This window comes from Panthera pardus, unplaced genomic scaffold (assembly GCF_024362965.1).
Source record: "Panthera pardus isolate Hobbes unplaced genomic scaffold, ASM2436296v1 HiC_scaffold_24, whole genome shotgun sequence".
Taxonomy (NCBI): Eukaryota; Metazoa; Chordata; class Mammalia; order Carnivora; family Felidae; genus Panthera; species Panthera pardus.
In genome coordinates, this window is record NW_026526810.1 from 20,916,770 (window position 1) to 20,935,525 (window position 18,756).

General features: G+C 40.5%; 1 protein-coding gene across 2 annotated transcripts in view; it reads right to left on the minus strand.

Moving 5' to 3' along the window:
• Positions 1-2,900: 2,900 nt before the first annotated feature.
• Positions 2,901-18,756, minus strand: part of CYFIP1 (cytoplasmic FMR1 interacting protein 1) — an 85,274-nt gene continuing 69,418 nt past the window's right edge. For both annotated transcript variants that reach the window (XM_053888814.1, XM_053888815.1), the window contains exons 26-30: positions 11,947-12,019; positions 11,295-11,389; positions 6,640-6,878; positions 6,015-6,162; positions 2,901-3,717 (exon numbers count right to left, since the gene is read on the minus strand). In XM_053888814.1, the coding sequence (XP_053744789.1) occupies positions 3,553-3,717; positions 6,015-6,162; positions 6,640-6,878; positions 11,295-11,389; positions 11,947-12,019 (720 nt within the window). In that variant the 3' untranslated portion in view covers positions 2,901-3,552. The remainder of the gene's footprint in view (positions 3,718-6,014; positions 6,163-6,639; positions 6,879-11,294; positions 11,390-11,946; positions 12,020-18,756) is intronic.

Consider the following 18,756-nt stretch of genomic DNA (forward strand, 5'->3'; position numbering starts at 1 on the left):
CTGAGATCTCTCTCACTTTACTCTTGAAAACATAGGGAGAGCTCTTGATAACCAGAAGAGAGCATAGTTAGTCCCTTTCCTCCCTTGTACTGGAACTTTTGTCATTCACATGAAGTACCACAGCCATAGACCCAGTCTTCCGCTGAGCCAAATGGGCCAAAAAACAGTCATTGAATTGGGTCTTTAGTCCAAGCAATGCAGTAGAGTTTGATCATTTTAGGTTTGTCCTTGTTCCTTGTACAAGGAGCATCCTCCCAGTACTCTGGGGACTATGTGGAGGAATCTGAAGAGACCCCACCTCTTTCTGGGTGTCTCTTCCCTTATCCCTAGGCCTAGAATTTTTGTTCCCCATCCTCAACCAGGTTAGTTCTTGCTTCTGAGTTTCCCTGGGGTGCTCAACCACTCAATGGAGGTTTCTTGCACTCTCCAGGACTCGCTTTGTCTGTCTCCAGCCGTTTCCCTCCGTTCCCCTCTTGGGAGAACGAAACTGCAGATGGAGACTCTACATTCACTTCGTATGTAGGATAGATCTCAGTCACAAATACTCAGCCTCCAAAGATTTCCTGACCCCCAAGCAGTACTTAGTCTAATTTTCCTATCTTGGACCATGCACGGAATTACCAGGTCGCTGTGGTACCTTTTACCCTTCCCCCAGCATCACTTCTTCTGTCTCCAAAGGTAAAAAGTCTTGAGCTCCATGGATCCTGCAGAGGCCAGGGGTCCTCCCGTGGAAAGGCCACCCAAACCAGGGTGGGACGTGTCTCCCCTTTCTCAGAACTTGGACCCTGCAGATTGAGGTGAATACTGGACAAGCCCCCAAATTGTGAGAAATAGGCCCACCAACCCAATCAAAGGAGGGATGCGGAGACTTGGAGCACAGTGAAGTGAGGCTTTAATCAACATTCTTGAGAAAGTTAGTGTCTGACCGAAAGGCACACTCAGGGCAGTTATAGCAATTTATCTCCTAACATGCAAGTCCCTTCTCTGGCTCCTCATTGGCTGAGTACTACAGAGGTTATAGCCTTACCTAGACATCCCCTACACCCTTAAGGCAAGAAGTAGTCTGACTGGAACAAATGTACATTCCCTGAGGTGTCACAGAGACTTTTAGTCTCTCTTCCCTTTGTTCTTTGGCACATGCAACCTGTGAAAATAAGCTCACAAAATGGAAAGGGGGAAAAAAAAACAGGAAGTGAAGTGTCTAAAGGTTTGGGACTCCATTGTGGTGGTGGTGGGGAGGTATTCATACATTTTTCCAATAAGTTGTAAACCTAACAAGACAGCACAGCTTTTATTTGGTATTTCTGAAAATGAATCATTTCCCTTACGTCTCACATATTCTATATGTTTATGTACTGTGTATCTGTACTTTGTACATAATAAAGAATCAATTTTCACTTCCGTTGGGTGTGATACTGCATTCACTGAGAATGCATAGGTTAATGAATTCTTATTTCAACATCTTATAACACTTGAAATTGTCTTGTACATAAATGTTTACTACATATGATTTAGTTTATAATAGAATCTTACAGAACTTATTAAATGAATTACTTAAATTTAGCCATTAATCGTAATTCCTCATCATATTCTATACTTTCAGTATAGAGTGAGCACAGATACTACCTCAATCTGCCATTAGTTCACATTATCAAAAGCAACATTTTTAGGCAACTTTTTGTAAAGAATAGTTTCATTTCATAATAAGTCAAGGTTAAAGAGTAGAATGGAATCGTTCACAGACTTTATTTTTAGTATCATGTATGATGCTGCTGGATTTGGTTTTAGTGGTGTGTTTCCAAAGCCATATGGCAGTTACTCATGGTCTTGTCCCTTCCTGCAAGGTTACAGGTGACCTAGACTCAGACCTACTGAGCCAGGTGTGTGCACTGGGATAAGTAAAGTACTTTGCCCAAACAAGGGCATAGGGTCACAAAATGAGAGAGCATAAGGTAAGCTGACACCCCACAAACACCCCATCCCCCACCATATGTGTGATATTTCTCAGGCACTCCTGGCTGCCCAAGATCAAAGGAAAGTAAAGAAAATAAATGGTTAATGATAGAGATCACAGTCATACAGGACACGAGTCTCCATCAGTTTACAAATATCTTAGTAAATTATAAGAAAAAGGCAATCTTATCAATAGCCTTATCTCCAGAAACCTGTAGACTCAAGTTACCTGGAGCCCCAACATCACCCTCTCCTCCATAGTGATATGGGGAACAAAGGCAGGAAGGAAATGGCAGGTAAAATTAAATTTCCTTAGAACCTGCAGCCCATTGACAAATACTTGAGGTAAATACAGAGTACAACATTTCTCTAGGAACCCCCTACTGTCTTAGTGTTAACGCTTTGCTAGAGGGAAAAATATCCTTAGCCTGACAATAGCTAGGCCTCCAGTATCCTGTGATTCTTTTTTAGCATATGAAAATCTCTTTGGAAACTTCCCCTTGCCTTTACCTCCCCCAACTCCCAGGTATATAATCAGTCTCTCCTCACTGTCCCGGGGCAGCTCTTTCTGCCCATGGGTCCTGTCCTCATGCTTTAATAAAATCATGTTTAAAAAAAATTTTTTTTAAGTTTATTTATTTATTTTGAGAGAGACAGAGACAAGGTGAGTAAGGGAGGGGCAGAGAGAAAAAGGAGAGAGAGAATCTCACGCAGGCTCTGGGCTGCTAGCGTGGAGCCTGATGAAACCAGCAAGATCATAACTCATGAAACTCATGAAACCAGCAAGATCATAACCTGACCCCAAACCAAGAGTTGGACACTTAACCAACTGACCCACAAGGCACCCCAACAGAATCACTTTTTTGCACCAAAGATGTGTCAAGAATTCTTTCTTGGCCATTGGCTCCAGACCCCCATCACTCCAAAACCTTATCAACAACACTAAATGAATGAACACAATTAAGTTTTATTAGTTTGATTTCTGTAACCTTTAAATCATACCTTACAAATTAGACTGTCACAACTGGATTTAGTAGAAGCAGAGGAATCAAGTTCACTATTTTCTGACACACTGACACAAAAAAAGGAACAATGACTTAGAAAAGGTTATTCATAAAAGACCATCAGAAAAACCCCTAAACAAAAGCTAAATAAGCATTAAGTTTAATTCTAATTGGTAGTGGATTTTATTACAATGAGCTGGTATTAAGTTTCTTAAGTCCATAAATCTTTCCCCAAACATTACTGATCCTTTGCTAAGGAATATATGGATGAACTCAGCAGCATTTTGACATAGCTAGTTGTTGGAACATTCCATAGAAAAATGCAAAATAATTCTGTAAGAACATGATGGCAACAATTAGCAGCTAATATTCTCAGACTTTCTAATTACCAAAGGCATATACAATTTTAGTCTAGAAAAATAATTTTATAAAATTAAGCTTTTAAATTGAAAAGTACCCCCTTTAACAGGCACAGAGATACTGAAAAATAGTCACTAAAAATCTTACTAAATAGTTTATGGAAAGAAAAACATGCCCTTATAGTTATTAAATGCAGTCAGTACTGGGACTCTTCAAAAACATGATGTACATGTCCTCAGCTGCTGGCCAGGGACTGGTGGATAGGTGGCTGAAAACAGCGAACATGCTCCACAGGTGTGCTTTCTCCATCACCAGACTTCAAGTACTTGTCCAAGATAGTAATTATCTCATCATTTAGGATCTGGAACTTGCGAATTCTCTCCACCATTTTCTTCAATGGCTGCAACAGTTAAAATTAGGATGTTTTATTATTAAAACATGTACATTTATTTTTCATGTTTCAAAATGTCAGAATTTTCACATTTTCTCAAAAATTATAGCAAACTACTAGCACACATCTCTGTAATGTACCTATTGGAACAATGAATGTATTTTGCATTTAAACACATTTCTCTATCGGTTTCATACTACTGATGGTAGATTTACTTTTACAACTTAGACCTATTCATTCAACACACAGGTATTAAGAACCTGCTGTGTGCTAAAAATTGGTGATGTAAAGATGAAGATAATATAGTCAGTGGGGAAAGACCAGTAATCTAATACAAGTTTTAGATTTCCAGTTATTGTAGACAGGATACTTTGATAGATCCTCCCGGTTTAATAAAAGACACACACACACACACACACACACACACACACAGACACACAGACAGACACACACACACACGCACACACACACACACACACACACACAGGAAGAAACTTTAAAAAGCACTGCAGGTTTTGACTATGCAGGAAGTAAAGCAGAAGCCAGGACCTCCTCAGGGACAGATGCCACCAGCAGCAGTGAGATGAGGAGATGGCCTGGGCTGTAAGCAAGCTGGGCTACACCTGAAGCCATGGTCCCTCTAATTAGGCTAATGTGGCCCCAAGTTGGTAACAGCCTGTGGAGATGAGAAGCAAATAAATATCTTGGGAGAAAAGCAATCCAAATTAAGTTTAATTGGACAAGAGCTGGCAAATAAAAAACCTAACACACGAAACATTTCAGAATTTGAGATAACCTTTGAGGTCTCACATACTAGAATTAAAAAATATAATACATCAAATGTGTAAAAAAAAAATGGGAAAAATTCAGTGAAGAAGATAAAATGATCAATTACCACCAAGATTTGAACTAAATCAAACTTGTAAGTATGTATGTATGTATGTGTGTATATATGTAGGCTTCACACATGTATGTATGTATATATGTACGTACATAGGATTCACACTCAGTGTGGAGCCCAATGTTGTGCTTGAACTCATGACCCTGAGATCAAGTCAGGTGCTTAACCGATTGAACCACCCAGGCATCCTCCGAATCAAAAATTTAAAAATAAACTAGTATTTCTCAAAACTAAAAACAGCAGATTAGACACAGCTGAATGAATTAGATAACTGAATAAAGTACTCTGGGAACAGCCCAGAGAGACAAGAAAATGGGAGATACGGAAGGTAGAGTAGCCCCTCAAAGACGTCCATGCCTGAATCCCCAGAACCTATGAAAATGTTACCTTTCATGGCAAAAGAGACTGTAAATGTAGTTAAGATTAGACTTTAAAATGGGGAAACTACCCTGGATTTTCTAGGTGAATCCAACCTAATCATATGAGCAGAGAATTTCCTTCAGGTAGAGGCAGGAGATATAGCAGAAAGTTGATAGATTGGAAGCATGGGAGGGACTTGACCCACCTTGGCTGGAGGGGTTCATGTGGAAAGTAGAAGGATGTAGGCCAATGGGCAGTAAAGAAATGGGGACCTTGGTCCTCTAACTGCAAGGGACTGCAACCAGCCAACCACCTGAATGAGCCTGGAAGCAGATTCATCCCCAGAGGCTCCAGAAAGGAACACTGTGCTACAGACACACTAATTTTGGCCTTGAGATGATAAATAAAGTCAGTTGAGTCATTCTGTACCCAGACTTCTGACCTACAGAACTGTGAGAGAATGGGTGTTGTTTTAAACCACTAAGCCTGTGGAAATCTGTTGTGGATTTGGAACCTAATTAGAAAACTAACAGGATAAGGGATATGGAAACCAGAAGAATATCTAACAAGTAAGTAACTGCAGTCCTAAAAGAAAACAGAATGGAAGAAAACTAAAATATTTGAAAAGATAATGGCTGAGTATTTTCTAGAATTACAAAGAATCCATAAAATGACAAAGGGAAAAAGACCTAAAGAGCAGTCATAACAAAGAAATCAAACAAAACAAAACAAACCACACACATTTTGACTATAACAAAGGAAGCCAGAAACTGGAATAATATGCCAATAATCTAAAAATGCAGATTCTATAAGGCTGTATAATATGAAGCAGATCTAAGTACCCTAAAAAGAGAAAGAAAATGGAATAATTACTATTTGAATTGCCTGACTGCTTTACTTAGCAAGTATGTTTAGATTCATTTTGGAAAAGAAAGCTTCAGTTGGTGTCACCTTATGTATTGGGATGAAAAACATTCCCAGAAAAATAACTTTTAGTAAATATTTTGTGAAACTTCCACATAGTGGAAGATTCTCTTCCACATACCACATTTTTGATAATCTCATCTTTGCCATCATGTTTCTGGACTTTAAGTAGGTGGTAGCAGAAATCCAGGACAGCGAAGCGCCGCTGTTGCCCAAGAAGTACAATGATCATACAGCCAGCCCAGTGGAGCCCGTCGCCAAAGCACTGCCTAGAAACAAGAAGCAACAAGGACAACAAGCAATCACAAACAATTATAAAGTCTTTTACAACTCGGTGTCCAGAATTCAATGACCAAGGGATCTACTGGGAACAGGCCAGGAAGGGAACGCCAAGCAGCAGATGACGTGTCCTTTTTGGTAAAAGTCTCTTTTGAGTTCCTTTGGCACACTGTTTCCTAACCTTCTTTCAGATCACAGACCCTCCAAGAACAATGATTCTATGAAGCTGTGGACACCCCCATCTAGAAAATGCACAGTTAAGAAAACTTAACTTACCTAAGTTTCCATGGGTTCAGAGAACACCTAGAAACTTCACCCCGAGTCACCTCCTGAGCATTAAGAACTTCCACTTAAATAGCTTTAAAGCAACTTGAAAAACTTCTAGTCCACTTCCAGAGGAATGTAGTCTTCTATGTGAGCCTAACACCAGCTTGTTCCCACTTTCCCCATCCACTGAGTACACTTACTCGACTGTAAACTCGTGTGTTCCCACAGGAATGCAGTAGACAAACTGCATGGCACTCCAAAGTCTGTGAAACTCAACACACTCATCCACATGCATGACTCCATTGCTGGGCAAAGGCCCACGCCAGATAGGGTCGTCCAGAAAGGTCCGGATCCGAGTCAGGATGACTTCAAACATAGATAGGCCACAGCAGAGACGTTCCTTTGTCAGCAAGTCCCCCTCTCTCGCTATTGCAATTTGCTGCAGAAAGGATGGAATGTTATGAGCCATGGCAGGCTCACTGCTGAAACCAAACTACCCAGATTTATTTCTGACTTACTTGAAAACTATCCTAATTTGCAGAAGAGGATTTCTAGAAATAAGCATCAGCAACATAAATATGTCAGCTATTACATATATGTCTTACTAGATTAAATATACTTCAGTCTAGGAGAACTGTCTACTATAGCCGTTCTTAACTGGGAGTGATTTTGCCTTCAGAAGACATGTGGCAATGTGTGGAGACATTTTTGATTGTCACAGCTTGGGGTGAGGTGAATGGCATCTAGTCAGCAGAGGTCAGGGATACTGTGTTCTAAAAAAATGTTTCTTAAATTTTATTCCAATGTAGTTAACAGACAGTGTCATATTAGTTTCAGGTATACAATATAGTGATTCAACTATTCCACTCAGTGCTCATCAAGAAAATTATTTTTTTTAAGTGTATTTATTTATTTTTGAGAGAGAAAGCAGGAGAGACAGAGAGAGAGCACGAGTGGGGAGCAGGGGAGGGGCAGAGAGAGACAAGGAGACACAGAATCCGAAACAGGCTCCAGGCTCCCAGCTGTCAGCACAGAGCCTAATGAGGGGTTCAGACTCACAAGGCTCAGCCTAAGTAAGGTGCTCAACTGACTGAGCCATCCAGGTGTCCTCAGAAAAGTGTTTTATTCTTAATCCCCTTCACCTATTTCACCCACCTTCCCTCTAACAACCATCAGTTTGTTCTCTGCAGTTGGGTTTTGTAAATTCCACATATGAGTGAAATCACATTGTATTTGCCTTTCTCTGACTAGCTTATTTCGCTTACATTATACTCTAGCTCCATCCATATTGTTGCAAATGGCAAGATTTCATTTCTTGATGGTTGAATGACATTCCACTGTGTTTATATATATATATATACACACACACATACATATACATATATATGTATATGTATATATGTATACATGCACACATACATACCCCATATCTTCTTTATCCATTCATTTATCAATGGACATGTGGGCTGTTTCCATAACTTGCTTTTTTTAAGTAATATCGCAATAAAAACGGGTGCGTTTAACTTTTCAAATTAGTGTTTTTGTATTCCTTGGGTAAATACCCAGTAGTGCGATTACTGGATCCTAGATATAGTTCGTTCTACCTATCTATCTATCTATCTATCTATCTATTTATTTAATTTAATGAGGAACCTCCATACTGTTTTCCAAAGTGGACCCACCAGTTTGCATTGCCACCAACAGTGCAAGAAAGTTCCCTTTTTTACAACATCCTTGCCAACACTTATTGTTTCTTGTGTTTAGGCTTTCAGCTATTATGAGAGGTGTGAGAGGATATCTCATTGTAGTTTCGATTTGCGTTTCCTGATGATGAATGAGTGATGTTAGCTCCTCATGTGTCTATTGGCCATCTGGATGTCTTCTTTGGAGAAATATCTGTTTAAGTCTGCTGCTCATATTTAATTGGATTTGGTTTTTTAGTGTCAGTTGTATAAGTTCTTTATATATATTGGATACTAACCCATTATCGGATGTCACTGGCAAATATCCCCTACCATTCAGCAGTTTGCCTTTTAGTTTTGTTGGTTGTATCCTTTGTTATGCAAAAACTTTTTACTCTGATGAAATCCCAATAGTTTATTTTTATAGTGTTGTTTTCCTTGCCTCAAGACACATATCTAGTAAGATGTTGTTATGGCCAATGTCAGAAAAATTACTGCCTTTGTTCTCCTCTAGGACTTTCATGGTTTGAGGTCTCACATTTAGGTCTTTAAACAATTTTGAATTTATTTTTGTATATGGCATAAGAAAGTGATCTAGTTTCATTCTTTTGCATGTAGTTGTCAAGTTTTCCCAACACCATTTGTTGAAAAGACTATCTTTTTCCCATTTCGTATTTTTTCCCCCTTTGTCAAAGATGAATGGACCATATAATTGAAGCATTGTTTCTGGACTTTCTACCCTATTCCATTGATCTCTTTTTGTGCCAGTGCCATACTGTTTGATTACTACAGCTCTGGAATATAACTTGAAATCTGGAATTATGATACTTTCAGCTTTTTTGTTTGTTTGTTTTTTTTCTCTCAAGATTGCTGTGGCTACTTGGGATTTCTTTGTGGTTCCACACAAATTTTACCATTCTTTGTTCTAGTTCTGTGAAAATGCTGTTGGTATTTTGATAGGGATTGCATTATATCTGTAGGTTGCTTTGGCTAATATGGATATTTAATAATATTTATTCTCCCAATCCATGAACATGAAATATCTATCCATTTGTTTCTATCATCTTCACTTTCTTTCAGCAATATTTTATAATTTTCAGAGTACAGGTCTTTTACCTCCTTGGTTAAGTTTACTCTTAAATATCTTATTATTTTTGGTGCAATTATAAATGGGATTGTCTAAATATTTCTTTCTGCTCCTTCATTAGTGTACAGATTAGTACAATGGATTTCTGTACATTGATTTTGTATCCTGGGAACATACTGAATTCATTTATTAGTTCTAGTAGTTTTATGATGGAGTCTTTAGGGTTTTCTATATACAGTATCATGTTATCTGCAAATAATGAAAGTTTTACTTCTTCCTTACCAATTTGGATGCTTTTTATTTCTTTTTGTTGCCTGAGTGCTATGGCTAGGCCTTCCAGTACTAAGTTGAATAAAACTGGTGAGAGTGGACATCCTGTCTTGTTCCTGATCTTAGGGGAAAAGTTCTGTTTTTCACCATTGAGTATGATGTTCACTGTGGGTTTTTTATATAAAGTCTGCATTATGTTGAGGTATGTTCTCTCTAAACCTACTTTGTTGAAGGTTTTTATCAGGAATGGATATTGTACTTTGCTAAATCCTTTTTCTAAGTCTATTGAGATGATCATATGGTTGTTATCCTTTCTCTTACTGATGTATCACACTGATTGATCAGTGGTGAGTGAACCACCCTTGCATCCTAGGAATGAACTCTCTGTGTCTCTTTCTATGTGTTAGGAAAATCAGCTATGTCTCCTGTTCTCGAAAGAAGTAGCTTTTATGAAGAGGTCCTGTAGTGCCACTTAAGGTGTGTCTCCTATATATGTTATGCGTGTCCTGCTGTTGTGGCTGAGCTTTTCCTTCAGTTGTCTGCAGTGGCTCTTTGCCTATTGTGGGTACTTGCTTGGTTCCTGTGGTGTTAATGGGCCAGTCTCATGCTGCCTAGGGCTTGAGTTGAGTCAGACTAGGTGTTTGCCAGAGATGCAGTAGCACCAAACTACAGCTGCTTTCCCTGTACTGTCCCCTGAGCTTTCGTTGGTGGGCAGGGCCTGCAGCCAGACTGGTTGTCTGCCCCCAGCCAACTGCTGGGCCCACCGTTTGACTTGTGTGTGTGGTTATCTTTCCCTCTGTCCAGGGTAAGAGTCATTCTGGACTGGCACTGACCCTTGTCAAGGTACTTGCACACTGCCAGGCCTGTGGCACTGCCCTCGATGGGCTCTGGCCAAGAGCATATTGGAGGGGAGGAGCTGTAATGGCAAGGGGCAGGGGAGCCTGGTATCTGGTGGTATTAGCAAAGTTTGTGCAGCACCAGTCCTCTGTAGGGGGTTCCTGCTATACTGGGACTGAAAGTGAGCCTGTCTAGAGGGCGTGGATCTGCTGCAGCACAGCGGGGAGTGGGGTAGCAATGTTAGCAAGTTAGGCAGTAAGTGTCAACATGGTGCTGGCTATACTGAAGGTGGCCATGAGTTTATGCTGGGGGCAGGGGATGGAAATGGTGCCTGCCAGCTCCTTTGTTCCTGGAGAAATCTTCCAAGGATCTCAATCCCTCCAAGATGCGCTCTGAGATGAGTAAACTACTCTCCTTTTCATTTGCCTCAGGTGTTTTTCACACTGTTGCTTCTATGCTATATTTCCATGAGGCTGTTGTGCCAGGGATACTGTTCAACATCCTACAATTCATAAGACAGCCCCCACAACAAAAAATTATCTGGTCCAAACTGGGGACAGTGCCACAACTATGAAACCCAGCTCTAGCTTAAGTTGATATAAAATCATGGAACTCTACCCTGACACCTTGCCTCCTATAGGAGACTCCCACTTTCTGTTATTAAAAACCTATGAAAAAAGCCTTCTTCATGAAAGGACAGACCACACAAAAAAGTAACATTTACTGTGTACATCTTACATGCTAGGTGATGTCCTAAGCCCTTTACACATGTTAGCTCACTTAAACTTCCCAATCATCCTGGGACAAGGTCCAGTTACAAACCCCACTGGAGACACTGAGGCCTGAGAGGGCCTATCCAACCTCATTACACCTTCCAGGGTGGGTCATCCAGAACCTGTGTTCTGAAGCCCCAGCCATGCCAGTGGTCTGATGTGCATACCAAACTTGCCACAGTGACAGCTGTCACAGTATGCATTACCTGAGGGGTTCCCAGTCTTTCAATCAGAGGGACAAGATGCAGTGGGGCGTACTTTGATTCTAGTCTTTTCATTTTGGCATCAAGTCTCTCTCCCTCTGCAGTAGAAAAAAATATTTTAATTTTTTTTTAACTTTCTGTTCCTTTGCATGGAAAATGATTGCTGAAGTTTAATTTTGTCAAAGAAACACATGAAGATTTCTTAAAATTATACACACAGATTCTCTGAACATTGTTTTAGAAAACTGGTTCATTTGGTATTTTAACTCAAAATGACAGAACTGATTTTCTGTTCAATATTCATTTTTTTAAACACTAAAAATTATAAATGTAATCAAAATCAAAGAATAGTACAAAAACTCTCTGTACCCATTTGTTATAATGAGGATCAACTCGTGCCACTCTTGTTTCATAGATACTCAACGTCCCCTGCTATTCTGAAGCACATCCAAGATATACCGTTTTAGTCTTAAATATTTCAATTATTCAATATTAATTTAACTATGTTACATTTCCAGTTACCTTCAGTTATGACTGAACAGGGACCAAACTCAAACAAAACTAGCACTGAGTTCTCTGGTCACAAAGACCACGTGTCACCACTCAACACTGCATAGGCAATCTGGACTCCCTGGTCAGAGGCACAGAAACTCACCTTTCACATGGACTCTTGGCAAGATGTTCTGAAATGGGGCTGCATGCAATAGGTCACACACTTCTTCTAAAGACTACAGCAAAGGAACAGAAGGTTGCATTAGGAAGTTTACCTCACCGCAAAGACAGACAGAAGTCTGGTGCTGAAAACAAGATCTATATCTTTGTCATTTTAGTGTAAAATAAATAGTCTAAGCAGCACTGTGCAGAACTCTCTGGAATGATGGAAATGTATTGTTTGTGCTATACACTTAGTTACTAGCCACATGTGGCTAGTACACCTGAATAACTGAATTTCAAATTTTATTTACTTTTGCTACCTGCCTCTTAAGTTTGTAACTGGGTTATAAGACTTTATAACAAGACACCACTGCATAGATAGGAGGAAGGTGCTTCCTCTGTGAGCAGCACTAGAGGCAGAAAGAAAGGCAGCATCATTCTTGCACCCAAACCAAGTTCTGAGTAGTCATCTTGAACCTGCTTTTGGAACACAACTCTTTTAAAGAGGTAATAAAAAGAAGACCCATTCTCCAGAATATTGCAGTGTAGAGGTAGAGTTTACTTCTAATATCACAAGAGTTGCAGAACTAAAAACCCACCATGAATCTAAAGGTGGTCAAGAATAGGGCTTATTGGGGCGCCTGGGTGGCTCAGTCGGTTAAGTGTCCGACTTCGGCTCAGGTCATGATCTCGCGGTCCGTGAGTTCGAGCCCCGCGTCGGGCTCTGGGCTGATGGCTCAGAGCCTGGAGCCTGTTTCCAATTCTGTGTCTCCCTCTCTCTCTGCCCCTCCCCCGTTCATGCTCTGTCTCTCTCTGTCTCAAAAATAAATAAACGTTAAAAAAAAAAATTTAAAAAAAAAGAACAGGGCTTATTTCCAGAGTCTGAAGGCTCTTAAACCACAAAAAAGGGTCCCTAAGATTGGTGTGTTCACCATGGGGCAGGCAGAAGAGGTGAGTAAGCTCTCTCTCAATCTACATCAGGCTCTCCACAGAACCTTCTACTGTATACCCATCTTAAAATCTTATAATTCTATAATAATTAAAAAAAATTATTAAACAAAAGAACTATTAACAGAAGGTCAAGACATATACCAACTGATGCTATTTTCCCTTCCAAGGATCTCCCCAGATGATGGCAAAGGTAAGACCAAGAAAAGGAAGATAAGACTTTCTGTACTTATAAGTGAGTGTCCTATGGTCACCTAACATAAATCTAGTGCAGCAGCCAGTTAGCTGTGACCTGTTCAACCAGGAGACTGACCCCTCCACACTCTGCCTTCTATTCCTGAGGCTAGCACCAAAGCATGAGCTCTTCATGCAGAATATATGTAGTAGAAGCCACCTCTGGGCCAGTGTACCCAGGACCTGTTCGCTTGGGCCTTCTAGTCTAGGCGAAGAAGGTGTGGAGGAGAGAAGAACAAGATAAAAAAAAAAGGGACATGATCAGATGATGATTGCATGGTATGCAAACACATAATGAAGTGTGATGTCAATGGAATAATGTGCAGCTCAAAAAAGATAAGAAATGTAGAGTGATCTCCAGGATATATTTACTGTCGAGTGAAAACAATAATGAGGAGATGAATGAATGGTCAGAGTGTAAGGGGGTCAGTTGGAAGCTGATTGACTGCAAGAAAAGTACTCAGGGAAATGGATGGAGGATGGGAAACTTTGACAAGGGACCATAGCTACCAGGTAGGATGCTGGAGGCAGAGCCACACACAAGGAGAGCTGTGCAGGCAGTAAAGTAGCCTACAGGCCAGCAATACCATTCAAGACAGGTGGTTCATCCAGCTGTGCTGCTTCCAGGTGTTATTGCCAATGAGCTCAAATTTTTGCCCCCAAACCGAAGCAAACAAACAAACAAACAAACAAACAAAAAAGTAAGAACAGCCATAAAAACAATAAAAACTAAAGACTATAAATATAAAAACTATTGTTAAAAACTATAAAAACTACCATTAAAAACAAATAAGCAATGAAAACTATTCTAAAATCAAAACTATTCTAAAATAAAAAGTTTAATGGAGGCACAGCTAAGATGGCAGAGTAGCAGGGGTCCCTAGGCTTGTCTCGTACTTCGAACATAGCTAGATAAATATCAAATCATTCTGAATACCCAAGACATCGATCTAAGGACTGAAAGAACAAACTGCACAACTAGAGGGAGAGAAGAGTCCACCTCAAGGGAGGTAGGAGGTGCAGAGACATGGTTTGGGGAAGAAACAGATCATGGGTGCTGCAGAGAGGAGGGAGCCCTGGTCGTTGAGAGGCAAGAGAGAGGCATACACAAGGTATACACAGGCCCTGAGGCAGACACAAGGAAAACACTTCCTCAAAGCCACTGACTAGGAAAAAAAGAGAGGCTGATTTCCTTTTTAAAAAATTTTTTTTTTAACGTTTTATTTTTGAGACAGAGAGAGACAGAGCATGAACGGGGGAGGGTCAGAGAGAGAGAGAGGGAGACACAGAATCTGAAACAGGCTCCAGGTTCTAAGCTGTCAGCACAGAGCCCGACGCGGGGCTTGAACTCACGAACCGCGAGATCATGACCTGAGCTGAAGTCAGACGCTTAACCGACTGAGCCACCCAGGCGCCTCGAGAGGCTGATTTTCTTGAGTTTCTGCAACCAGTGGGGCTCAAAGACTGGAGTGTTGGTCCATTGTGTGGCTAGTATAAAGCTCTGAGGGTACTGCAGTGCTCCTGTAGAGAAGACAGGAGGCAGAAGGCATGATCTGAGGATCCCGTGGACCGAGCTGGGAGAGACCGTTCCTCCTTCTTGGAGCGCATCTGAGAGAGGTGGCATTGCCTCTCTAGGGACAAAGGAGTGGAGGGCATCATTTCCCTCCCCCACACCTCAGCATAGGCCCAGGGATACCTGCTGAGGGTGGCTAACCTGTACACTGGCTCTTTATTGTACTTTACTTAAAACCCCATCCTCCTGCACTTTGTACAACTATCCTTCTGGAACAAACCTGCATCAGTCCCGGTGTGGCAAGACCCTCCTCAAGGGGATGAGTGCAGATCTCCGCCATGCTAGGTCCCTAAAGTCTGGAGTTTTAAAACTCAGTTGGCCTGGCTGGGATAGAGCTCAAAGTGTACTGCACTGCTCCAAGCAGGCAAGCAACTTGGACCCAGACAGTGTGAAAGCAGCGTTCTGAAGGATGCTTGGGACACACAAGGAGAAACTGCTCCCTCCTCTGGGAGGGCTTCTTGAACAGAAGCAAGCATGAACTCCCCTCTCTGGACAAAGGAGCTGGCTGGAGCCATTTCCTCCCCTGCCCCTCAGCATAAACTAACTTCAGTAAATACCACAGCGTCAATACTGGCTGCCTAAACTGCTTACACCAAGCTCCACCCTCCTGTGCTATGCTGGTAGTGCTTTTCTTGGGCAAGTATGCCTAAGGACCAGCGCCGCTGGCCTATTCTCCAGAAGAACAGCACAAATTCCCACACACACTATGTCTAAGGACCATGGAGTTCTACAAAGCTTTAGCTCTAGTGGAAATAGAATCCAGTCTCTTTTAACAAGCAGACAAGAGCACACCTAGTTAAAAGTTGCTATATTCTGGCAATGGTCCAGACTTTCCCCACCGCAGGCAAGGAGAAACTGCAGAGGACTGACCTGAAGGAAAGAGCAGCCGTAACACAGCAGCACAGTGCATACAATATGCACCAGAGACACTTCTTGAAACACTAGGCCCTGGACATTATATGACCTCTTCTTCATAAAGCCATTAACTCTCAGGAGCAGGAAACATAACGGCTTTCCTAACACACAGAAGAAGACAGAGAACTAGAAAAAATGCAAGACAGAGGAATTCATCCCAAAAGAAAGAACAAGAAAAGGTCACAGCCAGGGATCTAATCGAAACAGATATAAGTAATATGCCTGATCCAGAACTTAAAGCAATAATCATAACTAACTGAGCTTGAGAAAAGCATCAAATACACCAGGGAGTCCCTTACCACAGAGATAAAAGAGCTAAAAACTAATCAGACCAAAATGAAAAAATGCAGTAACTAATTATCAAAACTGCCTGGATGTAATGACAAGGATGGAAGAAGCAGAGGAATGAATAGGTAACATAAAAAAAATACAATTATGGGAAATAATGAAGAACAAAAGAGGGAAACAAGTATCATGGATCACATAGAGAATTCAGTGACTCCATAAAATGTAATAACATTGATATCATAGGAGTCTCAGAGGAAAAGGGAGAGAAGGGGGCAGAAGGTTCATTTGAGGAAATTATAGCCAAAAACCTCCCTAATCTGACAAATGAAACAGACCTCCAAATCCAGGAGGCACAAAGAATTCCCATCAAAATCAACAAAAGCAGGCCAGCACCAAGACATATTGTAGTTAAATTTGCAAACAATAGAGACAAAGACAGATCCTAAAAGAAGCAAGACAAAAGAAGTCCTTAATTTTCAAGGGAAGACAAATAAGGTTAGCAACAGATCTGTCCACAGAAACTTGGCAGACAAGAAAAAGGCATGATATATTCAATGTGCTGAATGGGAAAAATCTGCAGCCAAGAATACTCTATCTAGCCAGCAAGGCTATCATTCAGAATAGGAGAGATAAAGAGTTTCTCAGACAAACAAAAACTAAAGGAGTTTGTAACCACTAAACGCCCCCTGTAAGAAATATTAAAGGGGATTCTTCAAGTGGAATGAAGGAAGAAAAGTGACAAAGAGTAAAAACGAACACAGACAAAAGAAATTAATAAAATGGCACTAACTTCATATCTATCAATAATTATCCTGAAAGTAAACAGACTAAATGCTCCAATCAAAAGACAAAGGATGTCAGAACTGATTAAAAAAACAACAAAAAAACCCCGACCCATCTGTACAACTGCCTTTCATAGCTCATTGTAGATCTAAAGACATCTGCAGATTGAAAGTAAGGAGATGGAGAGACACTTACCATGCAAATGGATGTCAAAAGAAAGCCAGAGTAGCCATACTTCTATCAGACAAACTAGATTTAAAAAAAGATTTTTTTAAAGTTTATTTTTGAGACAGACAGAGCAAGCAGGGGAGGGGCAGAGAGAGAAGGAGAGAGAGAATCCCAAGCAGGCTCTGCACTGTCAGCATGGAGCCTGATGCGGGGCTCGAACCCACAAAATGCGAGATCATGACCTGAACCGAAACCAAGAGTTGGACGTTTAACCAACTGAGCCACACAGGCGCCCCAAGACAAACTAGATTTTAAACGACTGACTGCAAAGAGATGAATAAGGGCACTACATCATAATAAAGGGGTCTATCCAACAAGAAGTACTAACAATTGTAAATATTTATGGCCCCAACTTGAGAGAAGCTAAATATATAAAACAATTAATAACAAACATAAAGAAACACACTAACAGTAATACAAGAATAGTAGGGGACTTCAACACCCCACTTATAACAATGGACAAATCATCTAAGCAGAAAATCAACAAGGAAACAATGGCTTTGATGACATACTGAACCAAATGAACTTAACAAACATATTGAGAACATTCCATCCTAAAGCAGTAGAAAACACATTCTATTCAAGTGCAATGGGACATTCTCTAGAATAGATCACATACTGAGTCACAAGTCAGGTCTCAACAAGTACCAAGAGTGAGATCATACCATGCCTATTTTCAAACCACAGTACTTTGAAATTTGAAGTCAACCACATGAAAAAATTTGGAAAGACCACATACATGGGGGCTAAAGAACATCCTACTAAGAATGAATGGGTCAACCAGGAAATAAAAAAATAATAAATGAGGGGCATCTAGGTAGCTCAGTCAGTTAAGCACTGACTCTTGATTTCAGCTCAGGTCATAATCTCATGGCTCGTGAAATCAAGCCCGACAGTGGGCTCTGCGCTGATGGCGTAGAGCCTGCTTGGGACTCTCTTTCTCTCTCTCCCTCTGTCCCTCCCCAACTCATGCACTCTTTCTCTCTCTCTCTCTCTGAAAATAAATTAAAAAACATTAAAAAAAATATTAAAAAAAAAAATGAAAATTAAACAAATACCTGGAAACAAATGAAAATTAAAACACAATGGTTCAAAACCTTTGTGATGCAGGAAAAGCAGTCCTGAGTGAGTTATATAGTTATATAACTATAGTTATATAGTTCTTGAGGTTTACCTCAAGAAGCCAGAAAAATCTCAAATAGACAACCTAACCTTATACATAAAGGAGCTAGGAAAAAAAAAAAAAATGAAGCCTGGGGTGCCTGGGTTGGTTAAGCAGTTGGTTAAGCAGCTGACTGCAGCTCAGGTCATGATCTCGCAGTCCATGAGTTCAAGCCCCGCATCAGGCTCTGTGCTGACAGCTCAGAGCCTGGACCCTACTTTGGATTCTGTGTCTCCCTCTCTCTCTGTTCCTCCCCTGCTTGTGCTCTATCCCTCTCTGTCTCTCAAAAATAAATAAATGTTAAAAAAAAAAAAAAGAAGCCTAAAGCCAGCAGAAGGAAAATAATAAAGATTAGAGCAGAAATCAATGATATAGAAACTAAAAAACCCCCCAACAGAATAGATGAATGAAACCAGGAGCTGCTTCTTTTAAAAAATTAATAAAATTGGTAACCCCCTAGCCAGACTTACCAAAGAGAAAAGAAAAAGGACCCAAGTAAATGAAATCACTAATGAGAGAGGAGAAATCACAACGAACACCATATGTATACAAAAAATTATGGGAGTATTATGAAAAATCATATGCCCCAAATTGGGCAATCTTGAAGAAATAGATAAACTCCTAGAAACTACAACAACTAAAACAGGAAGAAGTAGAAAACTTGAGCAAAGAATATCCAG